Genomic DNA, 20,777 nt, shown 5'->3' with positions numbered 1-20,777 from the left:
GAGGATTTTATTTATTTGAGAGCCAGACACGGTTTAGTTTGATTTAACATTGATTTAACCGGGCTGCACTTTAGTAAAACAGTCTTATTTGCTGTGTTGAATATAAAACACCAATAGTTTGAGTCGTTTTGACAGGTTTAAATTGATATTTCTTTGCCTTTTGTTGTTTAGTCACTGCCAGATTCATCGAGCGGCTCTGTATTTGTTTTTATTGGTTGACTGATTATTTTATTGTGATTTAAAATAATTTATCTGGACCACAGCAGAATGGAGAGAATTTTATGTGCGACAAAAACATGTTTCAAAGTACTTTTTAGTGTGTAGTTTAGGCCGGATGCACAGTTACTCAGTTATTTTTTGCAGTATGTCGAGAACGATATGACTCCTTTAATGTTGTCAAATTGAAGCTAAAGAGGAACCAAAACGTGTACATATTTAAGACTGTTACACTATCAAACATATGACTCAAGTAGAAGTAGAAGTAAAGTTTCAAAGTTACTCCAGGAAATGAAATCATAATTTGAATGGTCCTGATTATCTGCAGTTATTTAAGTCCAGAACAAAGAACAAAATATCCCGTCTTATTATGAATAAAACCTGCCAACTCTGTGTTTGAGACCTCGACAAACACGTTCTGAAATGTGTGTGATTCTTGTGTTGATTTAACAGTTCAGATTTCACTTTGACGTGTTTGAAATGTGACAGATTCAAACTATTAAAGCAGAAATCGAATAATAATCGTTTGTTAGAAAAAATTGCGACTGTAGGTCCACCACCATGTCAGATCTGTGGAGAGGTGAGCTCGTGCAGACATGTTTTTTCTAGGTATTTCATTGCACCTGTAAAAAAATAAGACATTATGCTTTTTGCCTCGTGTATTAAGTATTAAACGATAATAAACGTGGAGAATTACTCAGCATTTGTTTGATTGTAGATGGCGATATTGTTCAAAGACATCGGCGGTCACACGTCACGTCCTGTGTCACCGGAGCGGCCCCACCTTGACCCTGTGCCACCAGAGCGGCCCCGCCTTGACGCCAGACCGCTGAGAAAACGTTGAGTTGGCAAATTCACTTTTGGACATTAAAAAAACACGGTAATGTCAAATAGCGCCCCCTATAGTTCACAGCACCAGCCGCCACTGGAACTGAGCGCTCGGTGTTGAGCAGAAGCAGGTCAAGGACAAAGTGAGACAGAAAACCTTCAACTTTAAATCCACGTGATGGAAACAGGTGAAATGTCTGTGGTGAATCTGCAGATGTCGTGCTGTGGTCAGATGGTCAGAGACATAAAGACTGGACACTCCAGGTCTAAATGATCAGAGTCTGAAACATTTGTGGATTTGACTTTTGACCACAATATTTTGAGCAAATCTAATTAAGTTTCTTTATATCAGAGGAAAATTTGGTCAATTGACAGACGTTACAACCAGTGAACGTCCCAACAGCGCCCCCTGCTGCTGCTGCTCAGACTCTCAGGTGTGAATGACTCAGAGGAAGTGAAAGAGTTGAGTCAGTCTGCAGCCGGGCGTCGCACACGGAGGACACGGAGCTGTGAGTCGTGTGACTTTAGTTGAAATGGAGCAGATCTCTGCAGTGGAGGACTTCCTGACCTGTCCTGTGTGTCTGGAGACCTTTAAAGAGCCAGTGTCTCTGGGCTGTAACCACAGCTTCTGCTCCAGCTGTCTGCACCACTACTGGGACAAGAACAAGACCAACAACTGCCCCGTGTGTCGCAGGAAATTCTCTAAAGACGAACCAGGTGTGAACTTTGCTCTGAAAAAACTGAGTCTTTCCTTTTCAAAGAAGGAGCCGGCTCCAGCAGGAGAGAGGGAGAAGTTCTGCAGCTCACACCCAGAGCAGAGCCCTCTGTTCTGCCTGGACGAGTGTCGCCCTCTGTGTCCTGCATGTGAGTTCTCTCTTCACTCTGGACATAAGGTGGTGTCTGTGGACTCAGCCGTGAGTGAACTGAAGGAGCAGCTCCACTCACAGCTCCAGCCTTTGGCCCAGAGGAGAGAGCAGGCCTCAGCCTCACAGCGACAGCATGAGGAAATAAACCGTCACGCCCAGACACAGGTGAAGGAATGTGAGCGGCAGATCAGGGCGGAGTTTGAGCGGCTGCACCGGTTCCTCCAGCAGGAGGAGGAGTCTGTGCTCAGAGCGCTGAGGGAGGAGCAGAGCAGACAGGCCCAGACCATAGAACCACAGCTGCAGAAGATCAGGGAGGAACTGTCCACTCTGGAGCAGAACATCCTCACTGTGGAGGAGCAGCTGAAGAGACAGAGCATGGACTTTATCAGAGAGTACAGACACTCTCACAAAAGCACCCAGACTCTGCTCTCACAGCCCGGCCCAGAGCTGGGACCAGGACTCCTGATAAACCAGGCCAAAGTCCTGGGCAACATGGGCTTCAAGGCCTGGGACAAGATGAGGGCCCTGGTCCACTACAGTCCGGTCCTTCTGGACCCAAACACTGCAAAAAGAAGTCTCTATCTGTCTGAGGATCTGAGGGGAGTGAGACGTGGAGACACTAAACAAAAGGTCCCTTTAAATCCAGAGAGATTCACTAACTATACCATTGTCCTGGGCTGTGAGGGCTTCAGCTCCGGCTCACACCAGTGGGACGTGGAGGTCGAGGACCATCCGAGCTGGATCATTGGTGTGGTCAAGGAGTCTGTCGACAGGAAGAGAGTGATAAAAGTTACTCCAGAATATGGACTCTGGTGTTTAGCTCTTGTCAGTGGAAAATACATTGATGTTGTTGGTAAAACTGTGAATCTAAAGCGAAGCCCTCAGAAGATCAGAGTCCGACTGGATTATGACAAAGGGAAAGTGTCTTTCTCTGACGCTGAGGACATGTCTCTGATCTGCTCTCATAAAGAAAGATTCACAGAGAAAATGTTCCCGTTTTTCTCTGTTGGTGAAGCTGGAGACGCTAAAACCAAAGAGATTAAAATATGTTCCACTGAAAGACTTAAAACCGACTAAAACTTAATCATTTACATTTGTAGGAGCCATATTTGGGTTTTTGTGCACGCGCTTAGTTACGAGCACGACGCTGCTGTGTAGGGGGCGGGGCTAAGATGTGTGTGTAAGGTTAATTGGGGAGAGCGCTCACCTGCGTTAGTGGCTTGGTTAAAGGCGGCGAGGTGAGCGCGGGGAAGCAAACTCTGTTGACCGTTTTGACCGTTTATTTTATTACGTTTTCGTCTTGGTTCCGTTTTTTTGTTTTCGTTATTCATTCACGATTTACTCCAGAATGTTCTGGGACCATTTTGTCTCAGTTTAATCTTTGTAAATGTAAAAATGTAAATACTTTTCAATGTGTTAAATGTAAATGTTAAACTGCAAAAATACAAAAACAACTTTACAAAACTTATAAAAAGTATATATTTTGTATTAAAACAAATGCTGTAAATAAACAGTTTTGTCACTTATTTTAAAACGTGATGAAGTTGTAATATTTTGTTTTTATCTGAATAAACGTTTCCTTTTTGCTGCTGTTGAACTCTTGACATTTGTGTCTGATCCAGAGGTGGAAAGTAACAAAGTACAAAAGTAAAAGTACTGCACTTTTTAGGTATCTTAGAGTGAATTCTTTTTACTTTTCCATCACTACATTTAAAAGCAGGTTTCTGTACTTTCTACTGCACTACATGTTTGAACAGGACTGAAAAGTAAAAAGTACTTTGTGAATGTGCTAAAAAAGAAAGCCTCAAACCAAATAAAGTGTCGTGCGTCTAAATCGGGGGCGTTTTGAAACTTATACGGAGCAGAGGGCCACAAACAACCCGACAATTCAAAATGTTGCATTTGACATAGTTTTGATGCTTTTACACCTTTAATAAGACTTGGAACATTCATATTAGATTGATAAAACATCAAAATAATTTACATTTTCCAATTTTACAGTAAAAAGTACTACTTGTTTGTTGTTTGGACCAACTTAGCAGGAAGATGGGGCCCAACCAAAATGAGTTTGAGGGCCGCATTTGGCCCCCGGGCCGTAGTTTGGACATGCCTGGTCTAAAGGTTTTGACTTCACCTTCTGTTCTCAAGCAAACAAAATATACTGAAAAGAAACACGGATTGAAAATAAATGGATTGATGAAAAATAGTTCTGAAAAATCTGCTTTAAAAACTTTGACTTTGTGAAATGTTCCGGGCTCCGAGGACCAATCAAACGGAGCCACACGGGACCAACTCAAACATGCACGAATCGCTCCAAATACCTCAGTATCACAAGATGTTTACGTTCTATGTCCTCTTGAAATATCTGCATTTTTAAAGCTTTGTAAAGCACAACGTTGAGCTGCTCTGACCGCCGTTGACATGGAAACGCAGAAAGGTCAATACGCCCGATCTAAGCTTCGATAAACGCCATCCTGGACACAACTGGCACGCCCACGACTCCAATCCACACGTGTGGACAGCCAAAACGCAACGGAAGCGTTTGGCGGGCGACGGTGAAGCGACGAGGCGTTCCAGGGTCGTCGTTTCCAATTGGACGGTCGGTCGTGTCGTTTCTTTGTCTGAATTTCCTCGTTTTCGCGCCACAAACCGCCTTGAAAACGATGGTGGCTCCTGCTGCTCCCTACCACGGTCAAAAAGCTGCTCGATTTCAAAAGCGACGGTTACGAGGGCGTTTCCTCCTCGTTGGTTTCCTCACTGTTGGATTGTGTCCCGCGACTGAGGCTGGAGTGCTCAGGCGGTTTTCACCTACCCCCTATCCCCGCCCACGTCCCTTATTTCTTCACCTTTACTTAACAAGGTTGAGATGGAGACTTCTCTTCCAAGGGCGACGCGGGGCAACGTAAAGACATAACAGCGCACGCATTTGAGCACGTGACACGTTTAAAAGACATTTAGACAAACAGAAAACAATGACGTTTAAAAGACAGTTTTGTTTTAAAGGATTCACGCTCTTTATGTCTTTTAAAAATCAGACGAAAACCCCGGATTGACACGCCCACATTGCAATTATTTGGAAAGACTGAGTTCTAAAATGCATCTTTTCAACAACAAATAAAAACGATTTACTTCTTGTTACGGTGACGGTCAGTGTAAAGAGGGCGGGGCTTAACAGTTCTGCAGTTTGAACAGGAAGTGGATGAACCTGTTTCTATTACTGAGCGGTTTTAGATCAATATTGCAGTTTACAACGAGCAAAATGTACAATGATGATCTACTGATGTTACAGCTCCAAACTAAGTACAAAAAACATTTCCCCTTTAATATTAACAAATTAAAGCTAAAGAGGAACCAAAACGTGTACATATTTAAGACTGTTACACTATCAAACATATGACTCAAGTAGAAGTAGAAGTAAAGTTTCAAAGTTACTCCAGGAAATGAAATCATAATTTGAATGGTCCTGATTATCTGCAGTTATTTAAGTCCAGAACAAAGAACAAAATATCCCGTCTTATTATGAATAAAACCTGCCAACTCTGTGTTTGAGACCTCGACAAACACGTTCTGAAATGTGTGTGATTCTTGTGTTGATTTAACAGTTCAGATTTCACTTTGACGTGTTTGAAATGTGACAGATTCAAACTATTAAAGCAGAAATCGAATCGTAATCGTTTGTAAGAAAAAATTGCGACTGGATATTTGCCAAAATCGTTCAGCTCTAAAATGTAGGTCTGTAGGTCCACCACCATGTCAGATCTGTGGAGAGGTGAGCTCGTACATGCATGTTTTTCTAGGTATTTCATTGTAAAAAAGAAGACATTATGCTTTTTCCTTGTGTATTTAGTATTAAACCGTAATAAACGTGGAGAATTACTTAGCATTTGTTTGATTGTAGATGGCGATATTGTTCAAAGACGTCGGTGGTCACACGTCATGTCTTGTGCCACCAGAGCGGCCCCGCCTTGACGCCAGAACGCTGAGAAAACGTTGAGTTGGAAAATTCACTTTTGGACATTAAAAAAACACAGTAATGTCAAATAGCGCCCCCTATAGTTCACAGCACCAGCCGCCACTGGAACTGAGCGCTCGGTGCTGAGCAGAAGCAGGTCAAGGACAAAGTGAGACAGAAAACCTTCAACTTTAAATCCACGTCATGGAAACAGGTGAAATGTCTGTGGTGAATCTGCAGATGTCGTGCTGTGGTCAGATGGTCGGAGACATAAAGACTGGACACTCCAGGTCTAAATGATCAGAGTCTGAAACATTTGTGGATTTGACTTTTGACCACAATGTTTTGAGCAAATCTAATTAAGTTTCTTTATGTCAGAGGAAAATTTGGACAATTGACAGACGTTACAACCAGTGAACGTCCCAACAGCGCCCCCTGCTGCTGCTGCTCAGACTCTCAGGTGTGAATGACTCAGAGGAAGTGAAAGAGTTGAGTCAGTCTGCAGCCGGGCGTCGCACACGGAGGACACGGAGCTGTGAGTCGTGTGACTTTAGTTGAAATGGAGCAGATCTCTGCAGTGGAGGACTTCCTGACCTGTCCTGTGTGTCTGGAGACCTTTAAAGAGCCAGTGTCTCTGGGCTGTAACCACAGCTTCTGCTCCAGCTGTCTGCACCACTACTGGGACAAGAACAAGACCAACAACTGCCCCGTGTGTCGCAGGAAATCCTCTAAAGACCATCCAGGTGTGAACTTTGCTCTGAAAAAACTGAGTCTTTCCTTTTCAAAGAAGGAGCCGGCTCCAGCAGGAGAGAGGGAGAAGTTCTGCAGCTCACACCCAGAGCAGAGCCCTCTGTTCTGCCTGGACGAGTGTCGCCCTCTGTGTCCTGCATGTGAGTTCTCTCTTCACTCTGGACATAAGGTGGTGTCTGTGGACTCAGCCGTGAGTGAACTGAAGGAGCAGCTCCACTCACAGCTCCAGCCTTTGGCCCAGAGGAGAGAGCAGGCCTCAGCCTCACAGCGACAGCATGAGGAAATAAACCGTCACGCCCAGACACAGGTGAAGGAATGTGAGCGGCAGATCAGGGCGGAGTTTGAGCGGCTGCACCGGTTCCTCCAGCAGGAGGAGGAGTCTGTGCTCAGAGCGCTGAGAGAGGAGCAGAGCAGACAGGCCCAGACCATAGAACCACAGCTGCAGAAGATCAGGGAGGAACTGTCCACTCTGGAGCAGAACATCCTCACTGTGGAGGAGCAGCTGAAGAGACAGAGCATGGACTTTATCAGAGAGTACAGACACTCTCACAAAAGCACCCAGACTCTGCTCTCACAGCCCGGCCCAGAGCTGGGACCAGGACTCCTGATAAACCAGGCCAAAGTCCTGGGCAACATGGGCTTCAAGGCCTGGGACAAGATGAGGGCCCTGGTCCACTACAGTCCGGTCCTTCTGGACCCAAACACTGCAGAGAGATGGCTCTATCTGTCTGAGGATCTGAGGGGAGTGAGACGTGGAGACACTAAACAACAACAGATCCCTTTAAATCCAGAGAGATTCACTGAATATGCAGATGTCCTGGGCTGTGAGGGCTTCAGCTCCGGCTCACACCAGTGGGACGTGGAGGTCGGGGACCATCCGAGCTGGTTCATTGGTGTGGTCAAGGAGTCTGTCGACAGGAAGAGAGCGATAAAAGTTACTCCAGAATATGGATTCTGGTGTTTATGTCATTACAGTGGAGAATACTATGTTGTTGGTAAAACAGTGAATCTAAAGCGAAGCCCTCAGAAGATCAGAGTCCGACTGGATTATGACAAAGGGAAAGTGTCTTTCTCTGACGCTGAGGACATGTCTCTGATCCGCTCTCATAAAGAAAGATTCACAGAGAAAATGTTCCCGTATTTCTCTGTTGGTGAAGCTGGAGACGCTAAAACCAAAGAGATTAAAATATGTTCCACTGAAAGACTTAAAACCGACTAAAACTTAATCATTTACAGTTGTAGGAGCCATATTTGGGTTTTTGTGCACGCGCTTGGTTACGAGCACGACGCTGCTGTGTAGGGGGCGGGGCTAAGATGTGTGTGTAAGGTTAATTGGGGAGAGCGCTCACCTGCGTTAGTGGCTTGGTTAAAGGCGGCGAGGTGAGCGCGGGGAAGCAAACTCTGTTGACCGTTTTGACCGTTTATTTTATTACGTTTTCGTCTTGGTTCGGTTTTTTTGTTTTCGTTATTCATTCACGATTTACTCCAGAATGTTCTGGGACCATTTTGTCTCAGTTTAATCTTTGTAAAATGTAAAAATGTAAATAATTTTCAATGTTTTAAATGTAAATGTTAAACTGCAAAAAATACAAAAACAACTTTACAAAATGTATTAGAAAAGTATATATTTTGTATTAAAATAAATGCTGTAAATAAACAGTTTTGTCACTTATTTTAAAACGTGATGAAGTTTAAATATTTAGTTTTATCAGAATAAACGTTTCCTTTTTGCTGCTGTTGAACTCTTGTGTCTGATCCAGAGGTGGAAAGTAACAAAGTACTAAAGTAAAAGTACTGCACTTTTTAGGTATTTTAGAGTGAATTCTTTTTACTTTTCCTTCACTACATTAAAAGCAGGTTTCTGTACTTTCTACTGCACTACATGTTTGAACAGGACTGAAAAGTAAAAAGTACTTTGTGAATGTGCTAAAAAAGAAAGCCTCAAACCAAATACAGTGTTGTGCGTCTAAATCGGGGGCGTTTTGAAACTTATACGGAGCAGAGGGCCACAAACAACCCGACAATTCAAAATGTTGCATTTGACATAGTTTTGATGCTTTTACACCTTTAATAAGACTTGGAACATTCATATTAGATTGATAAAACATCAAAATAATTTACATTTTCCAATTTTACAGTAAAAAGTACTTGTTTGTTGTTTGGACCAACTTAGCAGGAAGATGGGGGCCAACCAGAATGAGTTTGAGGGCCGCATTTGGCCCCCGGGCCGTAGTTTGGACATGCCTGGTCTAAAGGTTTTGACTTCACCTTCTGTTCTCAAGCAAACAAAATATACTGAAAAGAAACACGGATTGAAAATAAATGGATTGATTAAAAATAGTTCTGAAAAATCTGCTTTAAAAACTTTGACTTTGTGAAATGTTCCGGGCTCCGAGGACCAATCAAACGGAGCCACACGGGACCAACTCAAACATGCAGGAATCGCTCCAAATACCTCAGTATCACTAGATGTTTACGTTCTATGTCCTCTTGAAATATCTGCATTTTTAAAGCTTTGTAAAGCACAACGTTGAGCTGCTCTGACCGCCGTTGACATGGAAACGCAGAAAGGTCAATACGCCCGATCTAAGCTTCGATAAACGCGTTCCTGGACACAACTGGCACGCCCACGACTCCAATCCACACGTGTGGACAGCCAAAACGCAACGGAAGCGTTTGGCGGGCGACGGTGAAGCGACGAGGCGTTCCAGGGTCGTCGTTTCCAATTGGACGGTCGGTCGTGTCGTTTCTTTGTCTGAATTTCCTCGTTTTCGCGCCACAAACCGCCTTGAAAACGATGGTGGCTCCTGCTGCTCCCTACCACGGTCAAAAAGCTGCTCGATTTCAAAAGCGACGGTTACGAGGGCGTTTCCTCCTCGTTGGTTTCCTCACTGTTGGATTGTGTCCCGCGACTGAGGCTGGAGTGCTCAGGCGGTTTTCACCAAAAAATACAAAAACCTTACAAAACTTATAAAAAAAATTACATATTTTTTATTCAAATAAATTCTGTAAATAAACAGTTTTGTCAGTCATTTTAAAACGTGATAAAGTTGTAATATTTAGTTTTTATCTGAATAAACCTTTCCTTTTTGCTGCTGTTGAATATTATGTCAATTAATGTCATTAAACGTGTTAGCTGCGGAGAAATGTCACAGAAGTTCAGTAATATCACCCTTATTATTTGAAAGTTTACGCCATATTTTTATTTATTCATTTTTGAGCTCTTTTTGAATAGTTTTCTCATATAAAAACGATATACTCTACAGTAAAATGTTGAATATCATCATTATCTAGGATTTGATACATTGTCCAGCCCGGATTGCTTTGTAGAGATAGTGAATAGTTTGGAGAGCTCGCGTACGCCCCCTTTAGGCGACTAAACAACGCCCAAACATTTTTATTTATACCAGATTAATTTTCTCTATATTTTCTGGGGCTGAAACAAGTCAGTCGATTAATCGCAAGTCATTCATCATTGAGATACCGTCAGTTAAAGCAAGAATTAAACAAAAATGACACAAAAAATGTCTATTTAGCGTTTCTGATTATAAAAAGTGTAGTAAAGTCACGTATTGTCGATCAAAACGCCCTCACGCTGCTTCACTTCAGCTTTACACCCGTCACATTTGAATAAACGGTTCTTTTTACACCATTTTGTGATCTCAAATGTGACAAAATAATCGTTCTCTGCAGCCCTGACCGTCTTCAGAGTAAAACGCGAGGAAACCGTTGAACAAATAGACAACGCTGAGTGGTTGAGGACCCCCGTCTTACACAAATCCCTTCTATACCTCCTCTGAAACAGTCCCCCTTCGCCCACTCCATCCGTCACGCTCGCTAAGTGCCCTTAACTACGGCCCCTGGCTCCGTATCTGTCTCCGCGACACTCCTCGGCTCCCGCGGCCGAATCCGTCGCGACGTGATCAATGGAGCCATCTCTGTTTTTTACTGCACTCTGCCGCGCCCGCCCAAGGCCCCCCCTGTCCATCACCTCCAAGACTTTATCCACTTTTTATATACACGCCGCCTTTTATCGCGCCGACGTGGCACGATAAACACCGGCGCAGGCTCCATAAGTCAGCGGCGAGGCGGTATACGCCGTCGATCGCACGTAACCCCGTCTCCTTGACGTTGGCGGGCTAATTAACGCGGGGGGAAGGAGAAAATGAGCCGTGGCCCCTCTGTTTTTGATTGGAGAGCAAAGCGGCGCCCCCCCCCGTTACCCCGCGGATAATGCCGAGTGTCCGTCTTCTCATCTCCGTCCTCTCATCTCCGTCGAATAAGCATCACTGATTGTCCAATTTGCGGCGGGTTCGGGGAGCGGGCCGGCGGGGGCGGGTCGCACATACAAAAGAGGGCGGCGGCTCAAGCTCGAGTGCGAGTCGTGGGATAGAGTCTGCGGCGCCGTTCGGGTTCAGCCTGCTCTCGGCAAAGGTGTTGATGATAATAAATGACCTAATATGATGTAATTAATGTGTAGTTACAAGTTGAGCTTGGGTCTTGGATGTACCAGGAAGAACTGAAGTGTAGCTGGTACTACTTTATAGCCTTAGTAAGTACTTATTTAAGGTTAGGTTTAGGGTTAGAGTATTAGTTAAGTAGCTACTAAGACCGAATCATGCTTAAGAAACTACCGTATTTTCTGGACTATAAGTCATAGTTTTGGCCGGTGTGCGACTTATATTATATAATATTTATACTTATATACATGTACAGTACAGACCAAAAGTTTGGACACACACCGCAGAGTGAAGGCAAAAGGGCCTAAAGTGCGAAGCATCCTTCAAGACTGTTGGAAGAGCATTTCATGAGACGACCTCTTGAAGCTCATCAAGAGAATGCCAAGAGTGTGCGAAGCAGTAATCAAAGCTAAAGGTGGCGACTTTGAAGAACCTAGAATATAAGACATATTTTCAGTTGTTTCACACTTTTTTTTAAGAATAAAATTCCACAAGTGTTAACTAATAGTTTTGATGCCTTCAGTGCGAATCTACAATTTTCATAGTCATGAAAATAAAGAAAACTCTTTGAATGAGAAGGTGTGTCCAAACTTTTGGTCTGTACTGTACTTATACTTACTTGCGTGAGTATACTTCCTGCGGTGCCTCGTGCGTGAGTATACTTCCTGCGGTGCCTCGTGCGTGAGTATACTTCCTGCGGTGCCTCGTGCGTGAGTATACTTCCTGCGGTGCCTCGTGCGTGAGTATACTTCCTGCGGCGCCTCGTGCGTGAGTATACTTCCTGCGGCGCCTCGTGCGTGAGTATACTTCCTGCGGTGCCTCGTGCGTGAGTATACTTCCTGCGGTGCCTCGTGCGTGAGTATACTTCCTGCGGGGCCTCGTGCGTGAGTATACTTCCTGCGGGGCCTCGTGCGTGAGTATACTTCCTGCGGGGCCTCGTGCGTGAGTATACTTCCTGCGGGGCCTCGTGCGTGAGTATACTTCCTGCGGGGCCTCGTACGTGAGTATACTTCCTGCGGCGCCTCGTACGTGAGTATACTTCCTACGGCGCCTCGTGCGTGATTATACTTCCTGCGGGGCCTCGTACGTGAGTATACTTCCTGCGGCGCCTCGTACGTGAGTATACTTCCTGCGGGGCCTCGTACGTGAGTATACTTCCTGCGGGGCTTTGTGCGTGAGTGTACTTCCTGCTGGGCCTCATACGCGATTATACTTCCTGCTGGGCCTTGAGTATACTTCCTGTGGGGCCTCGTACGTGAGTGTAGTTCCTGCGGCGCCTTGTACGTGAGTACACTTCCTGCAGGGCCTCGTACGTGAGTATACTTCCTACGGCGCCTCGTGCGTAAGTATACTTCCTGCGGGGCCTCGTACGTGAGTATACTTCCTGCGGCGCCTCGTACGTGAGTATACTTCCTGCGGCGCCTCGTACGTGAGTATACTTCCTGCGGGGCTTTGTGCGTGAGTATACTTCCTGCGGCGCCTCGTACGTGAGTATACTTCCTGCGGCGCCTCGTACGTGAGTATACTTCCTGCGGGGCTTTGTGCGTGAGTGTACTTCCTGCTGGGCCTCATACGCGATTATACTTCCTGCTGGGCCTTGAGTATACTTCCTGTGGGGCCTTGTACGTGAGTATACTTCCTGCGGGGCTTTGTGCGTGAGTGTACTTCCTGCTGGGCCTCATACGCGATTATACTTCCTGCTGGGCCTTGAGTATACTTCCTGCGGCGCCTCGTACGTGAGTATACTTCCTGCGGGGCTTTGTGCGTGAGTGTACTTCCTGCTGGGCCTCATACGCGATTATACTTCCTGCTGGGCCTTGAGTATACTTCCTGTGGGGCCTTGTACGTGAGTATACTTCCTGCGGGGCCTTATATACTTCCTGCTTCTCGTGACATACATCTGCTTCTTGAGTCGTGTGTGCATTAGACCGGCTTTCCGTTCCGGATTTGTTGACAACGTGACTTGTTCGATGCATATTCATGTCCCGTAGCCCGCGTCCACCGCCGCGTCCACCGCCACGTCCACCGCCGCCGCCGCCAGGACATATGCAGCGGACAACTGTCTTTACGCCGCTGTAGAATAAGAACAGCCTCATTAAACTAAATGTGCTCCTGACACAGCCGGTGCCCTTTGGCTTCACATGTCAGCGCACAGAGTTTCATATAATCTACATAATTATCCGTCCGGCAACGCTGTGACAACTATACGTTAAATGTGATTTGCGGTAATATAAATAAGCTTTAATGAGCGCGGACCCATTTAAAGGACTCGTATCATGCAAATGTTGAACCGTAAGGTCGTTCCATTATCGTAAACATACCTCGAGTTGCATTTAGCTTCGTTTGCGCTTTTTTGATTCATAGAGCTTCAGAAAACACTCAGTTTCATAAAAGAATGTCTCCTGTGCTGGTTTTAAGTCCTTAAATCATCACCAGACACATTCTGAGGGTTTCTGCCTCAAATCAGGCTCGTCCCAGCTGCGTGCTTGCTACGTTAGCATTTCAGGGCAAGCTAGCTTTTGTTTGTTTCTCCCATTGGTAATTCCCTCTGCTGCCAGTAGATGGAGCTCAAACACCAAAGTACTGTGTGCTTTCCATACATAAAGTCAAGTTGTAAAACAGGACTGGCAACAAACTGTTTCTGATTTGTTCTACATTTGTTATTACATATTTTCACTTTTTTAATGATCAGTTATCTTGTTTCAGCTGCTCAATTTAACAAGTCGGATTTTGCAAAACTTTTTCATCAACTTGAAATACATGTTTCTGGTCAATAGGAAGTAGAAATGGCTCGATAGTTAATTAAACAACAGCGCCCCCAAGCTACACGCTAACACTTCACAGAAACTACACTTACTCCTGCATCAACAAAGCATGAGCAAAGACTTAATTATGTACAAACAGATTCAGGCTTAGCAACTACTTAACTCATACTCTAACCCTAAACTTAACCTTGATATTTTAGTTACTAAGCCTGAATCATGCTTAATAAACCATTTCTCCATAGTTAAGGCTCATGCTTTGTCAAATTAAAGTAGTTATTATAAAGTGGCACCAGCAACACTTCTGTTCTTCCTGGTCCATCCAAGACCCAAGCTTCACCTGTAACTACACTTTATGTTAGGTTATGAGGTTATGAGGTTAGGCTAGGCTAGGTTAGGCTAGGCTAGGCTAGGTTAGGTTAGGCTAGGCTAGATTAGGCTAGGCTAGGCTGTGTTATGAGGTTATGAGGCTAGGCTAGGTTAGGTTTGGTTACACTAGGCTAGGCTGTGTTGTGAGGTTATATGATATTATATGTTATGATGTGTTATGATGATATGTTAGTCCTTTAAAAAATAAAACGACGTTGGTGTAACTACATGCACAACAAAAAGAAAAGAAAAAATGAATGTCCTCTATAAATTCCATGTCTTAAATTGAGTGTAAATGTGAATATGGGTTTGAGTTGTCATAATTACAGTCACAAATAGTCTTTTGACTAAATTCATTGCAATTTTGTCATACTTACTATTACATATCAAGCCCATTTATGTCCCACTTATGTCCATATACATCATTATAGACCTGTTGTACCTCTGAAAGCTAAATGTTGTCTTTGGTGGCGCTATCTTGTGAAAACTCGGAGCGTTACCAACATCCGATTGTAGTAAAAAACAAAATAAAGTGCAATTCTTCTCATTTTAACATCCATATTTCTTTCTGGCGGCTGTGGCTGCTTTGAAACCCCCCCCCCCCGCAGTCCATATATAATGCATTACCGCGCTTTGTTCTCCGTGTTGGACAAAGGCAACGCGTTCTTTTCTCTATGTTTCTCTCTTGACATGAATTTGAGTCAAACCTAATAAATTCTGTCAGATTAAAAAGGCAAATCCCGGTATTCCCTCGTAGCACGTCGTCTGGCCCAGATTAAAACGCCGTGTCTGTTCGTTCGGGCGGGGGGGCGGGATGCGGTGGGCGATGGCGACGTCTGCGTGGTCGTTTTGTGAGATGATCTGCAGCGGTGGGCTCGGGTCGTTCCGCCGGGGATCAGGACTCGCCGCAGATGCAGACGAGACGGCATTAACGGGAGCAGATGCTATTTGTTTTGGACTTAGCGGGATGAGGCTGACACTTGGCTCATGTTTTATCACAGCCAAAGCTTTTGTTCTACATGGTTTATTACAATATAAGCTTGCATAAATGAACCCGGTTGAGGTTTTGTTGGGGTTTTTTTTGCCCATGAATGTGGAGGTAATTTGTTTAAATAGTTACAATGCTAAGTGACGCTAAGTGACGCTAAGTGATCATGTTGCTAATAGTCTACGATATGAATGTCATGCAAAACCATTTTTAACCCCGTAAAGCCGAACGATATTACTTTTATCAACTGTAAAACAAGAAAATGCTTTGAAATTGTACATTTTAAATTTTTCAACACAAGATTTACAAAGTTAACGAGCCCTAACGTCCACAATGTTACGTGAATAAACCTGCAAACTTCGCAAATCTCCTTCATTATTATTTGTGTGTGTTTGCATCTTGAACACAAACATATTTTGTTGATTAGGAAAACATTAATCACATTTCATTCGGAGCTTGTTATGTCTATGTTGTAATTATTACGACTGCGATGATGATGATTATGATAATTATTAAACGTAGAACACAACGCAGAAAACAAACGTATGTGTCACGGGACGTCTAAAAATGGTCCTAAACGCGTCGTCCACCGTATTTGTGTGGTTGAAGATGTTAATCGTCAACGTGGGTTCAGGAACGGGACCACGCCTCAACCTCTGCTCCCTCAGTAAACACGCCCCAGAAGCCCTATTTATAAGGCCTATTCACAGCATCTCTTGTCGTCTCCATTGTTGTTATTATCAATAAACATTCTTTCATATTCCATTGTTGTGGCGTGGGCCTTGCTAGTAAATTCCTGTTTAAAGTCTTGTCAATTGTGTTAATTTTCAAATGCAATGCAAACTCTAGTGTTTCTTTTTTCAAACGTCGGTGCAGTTCTTGATGGTTGGGTCAGTTTGTCTTCGTGATGGTCTTCTTCCCACTTCCAGATCGTTTTGTTGTGTCCATGGCAGGAATTTTGAGGCCCAAATGCACAGTTCTGAAGTCATAAGATAAGCTTTATTTGTCCCACAATGGGGAAATTCCGTTGTGGCAAAACACAGATTAGGTACAAAAACAGATTCGACAAAGAAGTAAATAATAAAAAAAACGGATTACTTATAAAAAACAGTTGTAGAAAAACTCGTATACATTTGGGATGCCAGGGCCAAAGGCAATCTAAAGTACACTGTTAATCCCAGTTCAGTATCTCAGACGGTGAAGTAGTTTTAATACTTCAGATCGCACTCTTTATCGCTTCACCTCACATGATCTGACGGTGAGAATGTTATTCAAAGCCTTTTTAACAATGTTTAATTGAATAAATGCATAAATCTTTTGGCAATAATCTCCATGGAGACGAGCAGGTGGTGACTCCCCGCCGCGTCACGTACTGAGTATTCAAAGTGGCTTCGGAGCGCGTGGCTTTGTAACAGTTGCCAGATGAATGAACACACAAGGATGCCGTGGTTACAGAAGAGGGACAGAGCTAAGAACCAACGATCGTAAAGACACAAAACAGCAAGAAGGACACGTAAATGTACAAAGTATTTATGAAGATTATCTTTCACCAGTGGAACATAAACAACATCTGGATTCATAAAGTAAAGATATTCAACAATGACTTAATCCTCAAATGGAAATATAGTATGTACAGTATGGTTTTTTGCATTGTTACGTTGACATTTGGACGCAGTTAACTAGATTCACATAAACGTTCACCTCTAGAGGCCAAAGCAGTACCTACGTCTAAGTGTCTGAGAGTAATGTTTTATGTGTTAGCTTTGAAACAGCCAGCCGGACACGCGAGGTGAGAACGTTGCTTTATAACTACAGAGGCTTTGTTTGTGCCGCTGGAACTTTTCCACATGTCGTCACGGCACAACCACAAACTTTAAAAATTGTATTGGTATTTCACTAGCAAGGACCACGCCACAACAACGGAATATGATAGAATGTTTATTGATAATAGTGATGATGGATCGATGATGGAGCGATGATGGAGCGATGGTGGAGCGATGGTGGATCGATGATGGAGCGATGGTGGAGCGATGTTGGAGCGATGATGGAGCGATGATGGAGCGATGATGGAGCGATGATGAAGCGATGTTGGAGCGATGTTGGAGCGATGATGGAGCGATGATGGAGCGATGTTGGAGCGATGATGGAGCGATGTTGGAGCGATGATGGAGCGTTGGCTGGGTAGAGACTCAGGATGGGGGCTCCATCTCGGGTAATCAGTCCAGCCGATTCAGAACCCTCCATAGATGGTGATGTGTTAAGGTGGAGATGATAGAGACATGGGGTGGGAGGGCGGGGTCGAGAGAGCAGAGACAACAAGAGATGCTGGGATTGGCCTGTGTATATATAGGCCTTCTGGGTAATTAGAGGCGTGGTTAAAAAGTGGAGGTGTGGTTGCTGGAGAAGTAAGAGGTATGAGAGGACGAATAACCTCGTCAACTACACTTTTTGTGACAGAGCAACACAAATTGTAAGGACAATTATACATGATTTACAGCTTTAAAAAAATTAAAATTAAACTGAAAAGCGCTGCATGCCCTGAGTGGACTGTTGTTGTCAGACGTTTCCAGATGTTTGCTGAAAGATTGACTGTTGCGCTAATGATTAGGTGTAATCTAATCTCATGTAAATGCAGCAGTTTTGTGAAGGCCACAGACGTTTGTTAAGAGAATGTTGGGAGCAAACGGCATCATGAAAGTCCAAGAACACGCAGCAGAAAGGTCAGGGACGAAGTGTGGAGAAGGTTAAAGATAAAAGTTAGGACCATGACTTCCGCCCAATTCCGCTCTGTGATTGGTTCCAGTCCAAACACCGTGTGACTTCAAACGAATCAGCAGGAGCCCAACAAGACGAATACTCAAAAGTTTGCCAGATCGTGAGAATCCATCCGGCTGCCAAGGTTAATACACGGGCCTATGTTCAATAAATGTACCCGTGCCGTAAATATTATCGTCTTCTCCATTTCCCCTCCGCATAATGATAAAGTCTCGCTGCCCGCATAGGTACGTGTGCGAGATTGGGTCGCCGTTTGGTTGATCAGCGCCCATATTGCAGCCGGCATTGTATAAATCTCCGATGCGGCGGCAGATATTAGATTTCCATCTCTGGCATTTTGCAGAAAGATGATATTATGAGATTGATAGAGCCAAACGGAGTGAGACCTCATCCCGAAGCAGCATTAGCATTCCTAATATGTCCGCCGCGCGTGCCTCTCCCGCTACGTCTTGTTTCCACACGTTTAAAGGTGACCAGATTGCCCCGTGTTTTCGATCACGCCGACGGATAACGTATGCGCGAAAGGGTAGCCTCCGCCTTGGAAGTTGAGCAAGGTCAAAACTTCAGCCCGCTCCAGCCGGCCTGACCTAAAATTAGACCCCGGTACTTTACGGCGGCCGCTTATTGAGATAGCCGCGCCGTGATGAATTGCGTGTGTCAAGTCGCATCACCTGACTTCGCCGCTGCCCCAGCTTTTCGCCCTGTTTCTAATAAATCTTAAATTGACACCGTCTTATCATATCCATCCTTAACACAAGGTTCTTGACGCGCGCTGAGAGTAAAAGTACAAATAAGAGCTGTGGTACAAGCTTTGTTTGATCGTACTTTGACGTATATTTTATTTGACAGTGTAAAGAATGGCTATAGGGAGCAAATGATGAGGCAAGTGGGTTTGTAAAGCACAATTTATACACGCGGAAATGTTATGTGTGCTTTTTTTTTTTTCCAAATTTTTTTTTTTAACATATATTTTATTTTTTGTGCGTTTTATTAATATAAATACTGGACATAAACAACACAGGACAGGACCAGAGAGAAAATGGACAAAATCACAAACGTCTCCCAATTAATTGATAAAATTTGCCCAATTTCAAATTAAAGTCACGTATGACAGGTTTTTATGATGGTCTGATTTTGACTTTATTTGCTGTATTTATACCTGTTGTACTTATACGTTATATTTTTCCACCAATCAAGCAGATATTTGTGGAGATTTTTTTTTAAAATCTGTAAAATTTTCACAAACATTTTTGATTCTCTAAATATTAATTCCACAAAATAAAGCCGCTCTATATTTTTATTTGTCAAATTTTTAAATAGTGACATTGGATGAGTTTTAGCCCAGGGTTTGCTGGGTAATTTCCTTGTGTGATCAATTACCAAAAATCCTAAAAAAATGTGCTATTTTGTGAAAACATTTTTATATTTTTTAACAAAATTCTATAACTTAATAACTTAAAGGTGGTATGGACGATTTTTTCAGCAAATTTTTTATCATATTTCCTCGTGGCGTGGATAAATCATTTGTCCTGCCACGTATCAATCATAAAACGCACCCACCGCTCACCTGCAGCCGCGTCAGGCTCGTCCCCACGTTTCCACGTGCCTAAGCGCATGGATCTATCATAATATAGTTCCCTCAGTGTACGGGGCAAAATGAAGACGGAGAAAGACAGTTCGAGCCGACGCAGAAATGGACAGAAATCTACGGGAGACGAGCGATGCGATGCGCTCCGTTGCGCTAATAAACAAACGCACGTGTGCGTTGTATCGGTCCGCACGGGGGAGTGCGTGTGGTGCCTCTCCAGAGGTGGTGTTTCGAAGGTGCGTTGGGTAGACAAAAGACAGCTCGCTTGACACTGCTTCGTGATTTAGAAAATGGTTTTAATCATGAATAAACAGCAATCAAATACAGATGTCGACAATCTGGGTCCCCTCGTAGCCGAATTGAGAAAGACCCCTTTCCTTCGAACAGGAGGGTTTTTATATGCATTTCAAAGACAAAGAAAACTCCCTCGTGAGCCTGGGCCCCACACGGGTCCAGCTGTATGCAATTTTACGGCTATCGTCTTATACCCAGGAGAGGTTGGAAACTTAACCTACACATTCTTCATCGCCCAGTCACTCAACAACATTTCCTGTTTTTCGACCAGGAAGCCTCTCCTGTTTATCCTACACATTCCTATGCAGTTTTAAGATACTTCATGCGCATGCGCACTTCCGCCTGCGTTCTCAAATCGCCGAAAAATCGTCCATACCGCCTTTAACTGCATTTTAGTTCAATGAGTGGTCCGACCTTTAGGGGGCGCTTTAAGTCCAAATGTCATATTTTCCATGTTCTGTATGATGATTATGATGTCGGTGCAGTTTGAGTCGTCCATCTCCCTGTAATGGCTCCAAAGGTCTCCACTGTGTCCATAGCAGGAGTCCTACGGCCCAAATACACACGCAGTCCTGAGAATATATTTATTAAAGCTGCAAATACCACTTTCTTCAACATATTTTTGACTTTCATCACTGTCCAGATGCATGTGAACACTACAGTGAAGGTTTGTGACGGATAAGACATATTTAAACACCTTTCTCCCGTCGCGTGGCCCGGCTTTAACTTCCTCATTGGCGGTGGGATTGGTGCCATATTTAAAACCGTGTAAAGGGAATTCTGCCCCGCACGCCTCGTCGTTCGTGTCACTGGTTTTGCAGTTTTGCAGCTCAACATCGTCTTTTTATGGAATACTCATATTCCTCAAAATCCTCAAACTTACGACTTTCTGACCCACATTTTCTCAAACTGTTGAGCTTCCTTCAGAT

The 20,777-nt window shown here is 44.0% G+C and overlaps 1 protein-coding gene across 1 annotated transcript; it reads left to right on the top strand.

Annotated features, from left to right (window-relative positions):
* Positions 1–1,531: 1,531 nt before the first annotated feature.
* Positions 1,532–7,854, top strand: LOC140364881 (uncharacterized). Its single transcript, XM_072451268.1, has 3 exons — positions 1,532–2,980; positions 4,344–4,509; positions 6,368–7,854. The coding sequence occupies exons 1-3, from the start codon at positions 1,578–1,580 to the stop codon at positions 7,829–7,831; spliced, it is 3,033 nt and encodes a 1,010-aa protein (XP_072307369.1). The 5' UTR covers positions 1,532–1,577; the 3' UTR covers positions 7,832–7,854.
* The last annotated feature ends 12,923 nt before the right edge of the window (positions 7,855–20,777 follow it).

This window comes from Eucyclogobius newberryi, unplaced genomic scaffold (genome assembly GCF_026437365.1).
Source record: "Eucyclogobius newberryi isolate DKJ021-1_F unplaced genomic scaffold, fEucNew1.0.hap1 SCAF_18, whole genome shotgun sequence".
Lineage (NCBI taxonomy): Eukaryota > Metazoa > Chordata > Actinopteri > Gobiiformes > Gobiidae > Eucyclogobius > Eucyclogobius newberryi.
The sequence above is the reverse complement of the archived record's forward strand: the minus strand, read 5'-3'. Positions and strand labels throughout refer to the sequence as shown.

Coding starts and splice junctions, on each gene's coding strand:
- LOC140364881 (XM_072451268.1), top strand. CDS start 1,578: ATGGAGCAGATCTCTGCAGTGGAGGACTTCCTGACCTGTCCTGTGTGT. Junction 2,981..4,343: donor TCCACTGAAAGACTTAAAAC/CGACTAAAACTT, acceptor ATGGAAACGCAG/AAAGGTCAATACGCCCGATC. Junction 4,510..6,367: donor TCGTCGTTTCCAATTGGACG/GTCGGTCGTGTC, acceptor GTCAGTCTGCAG/CCGGGCGTCGCACACGGAGG.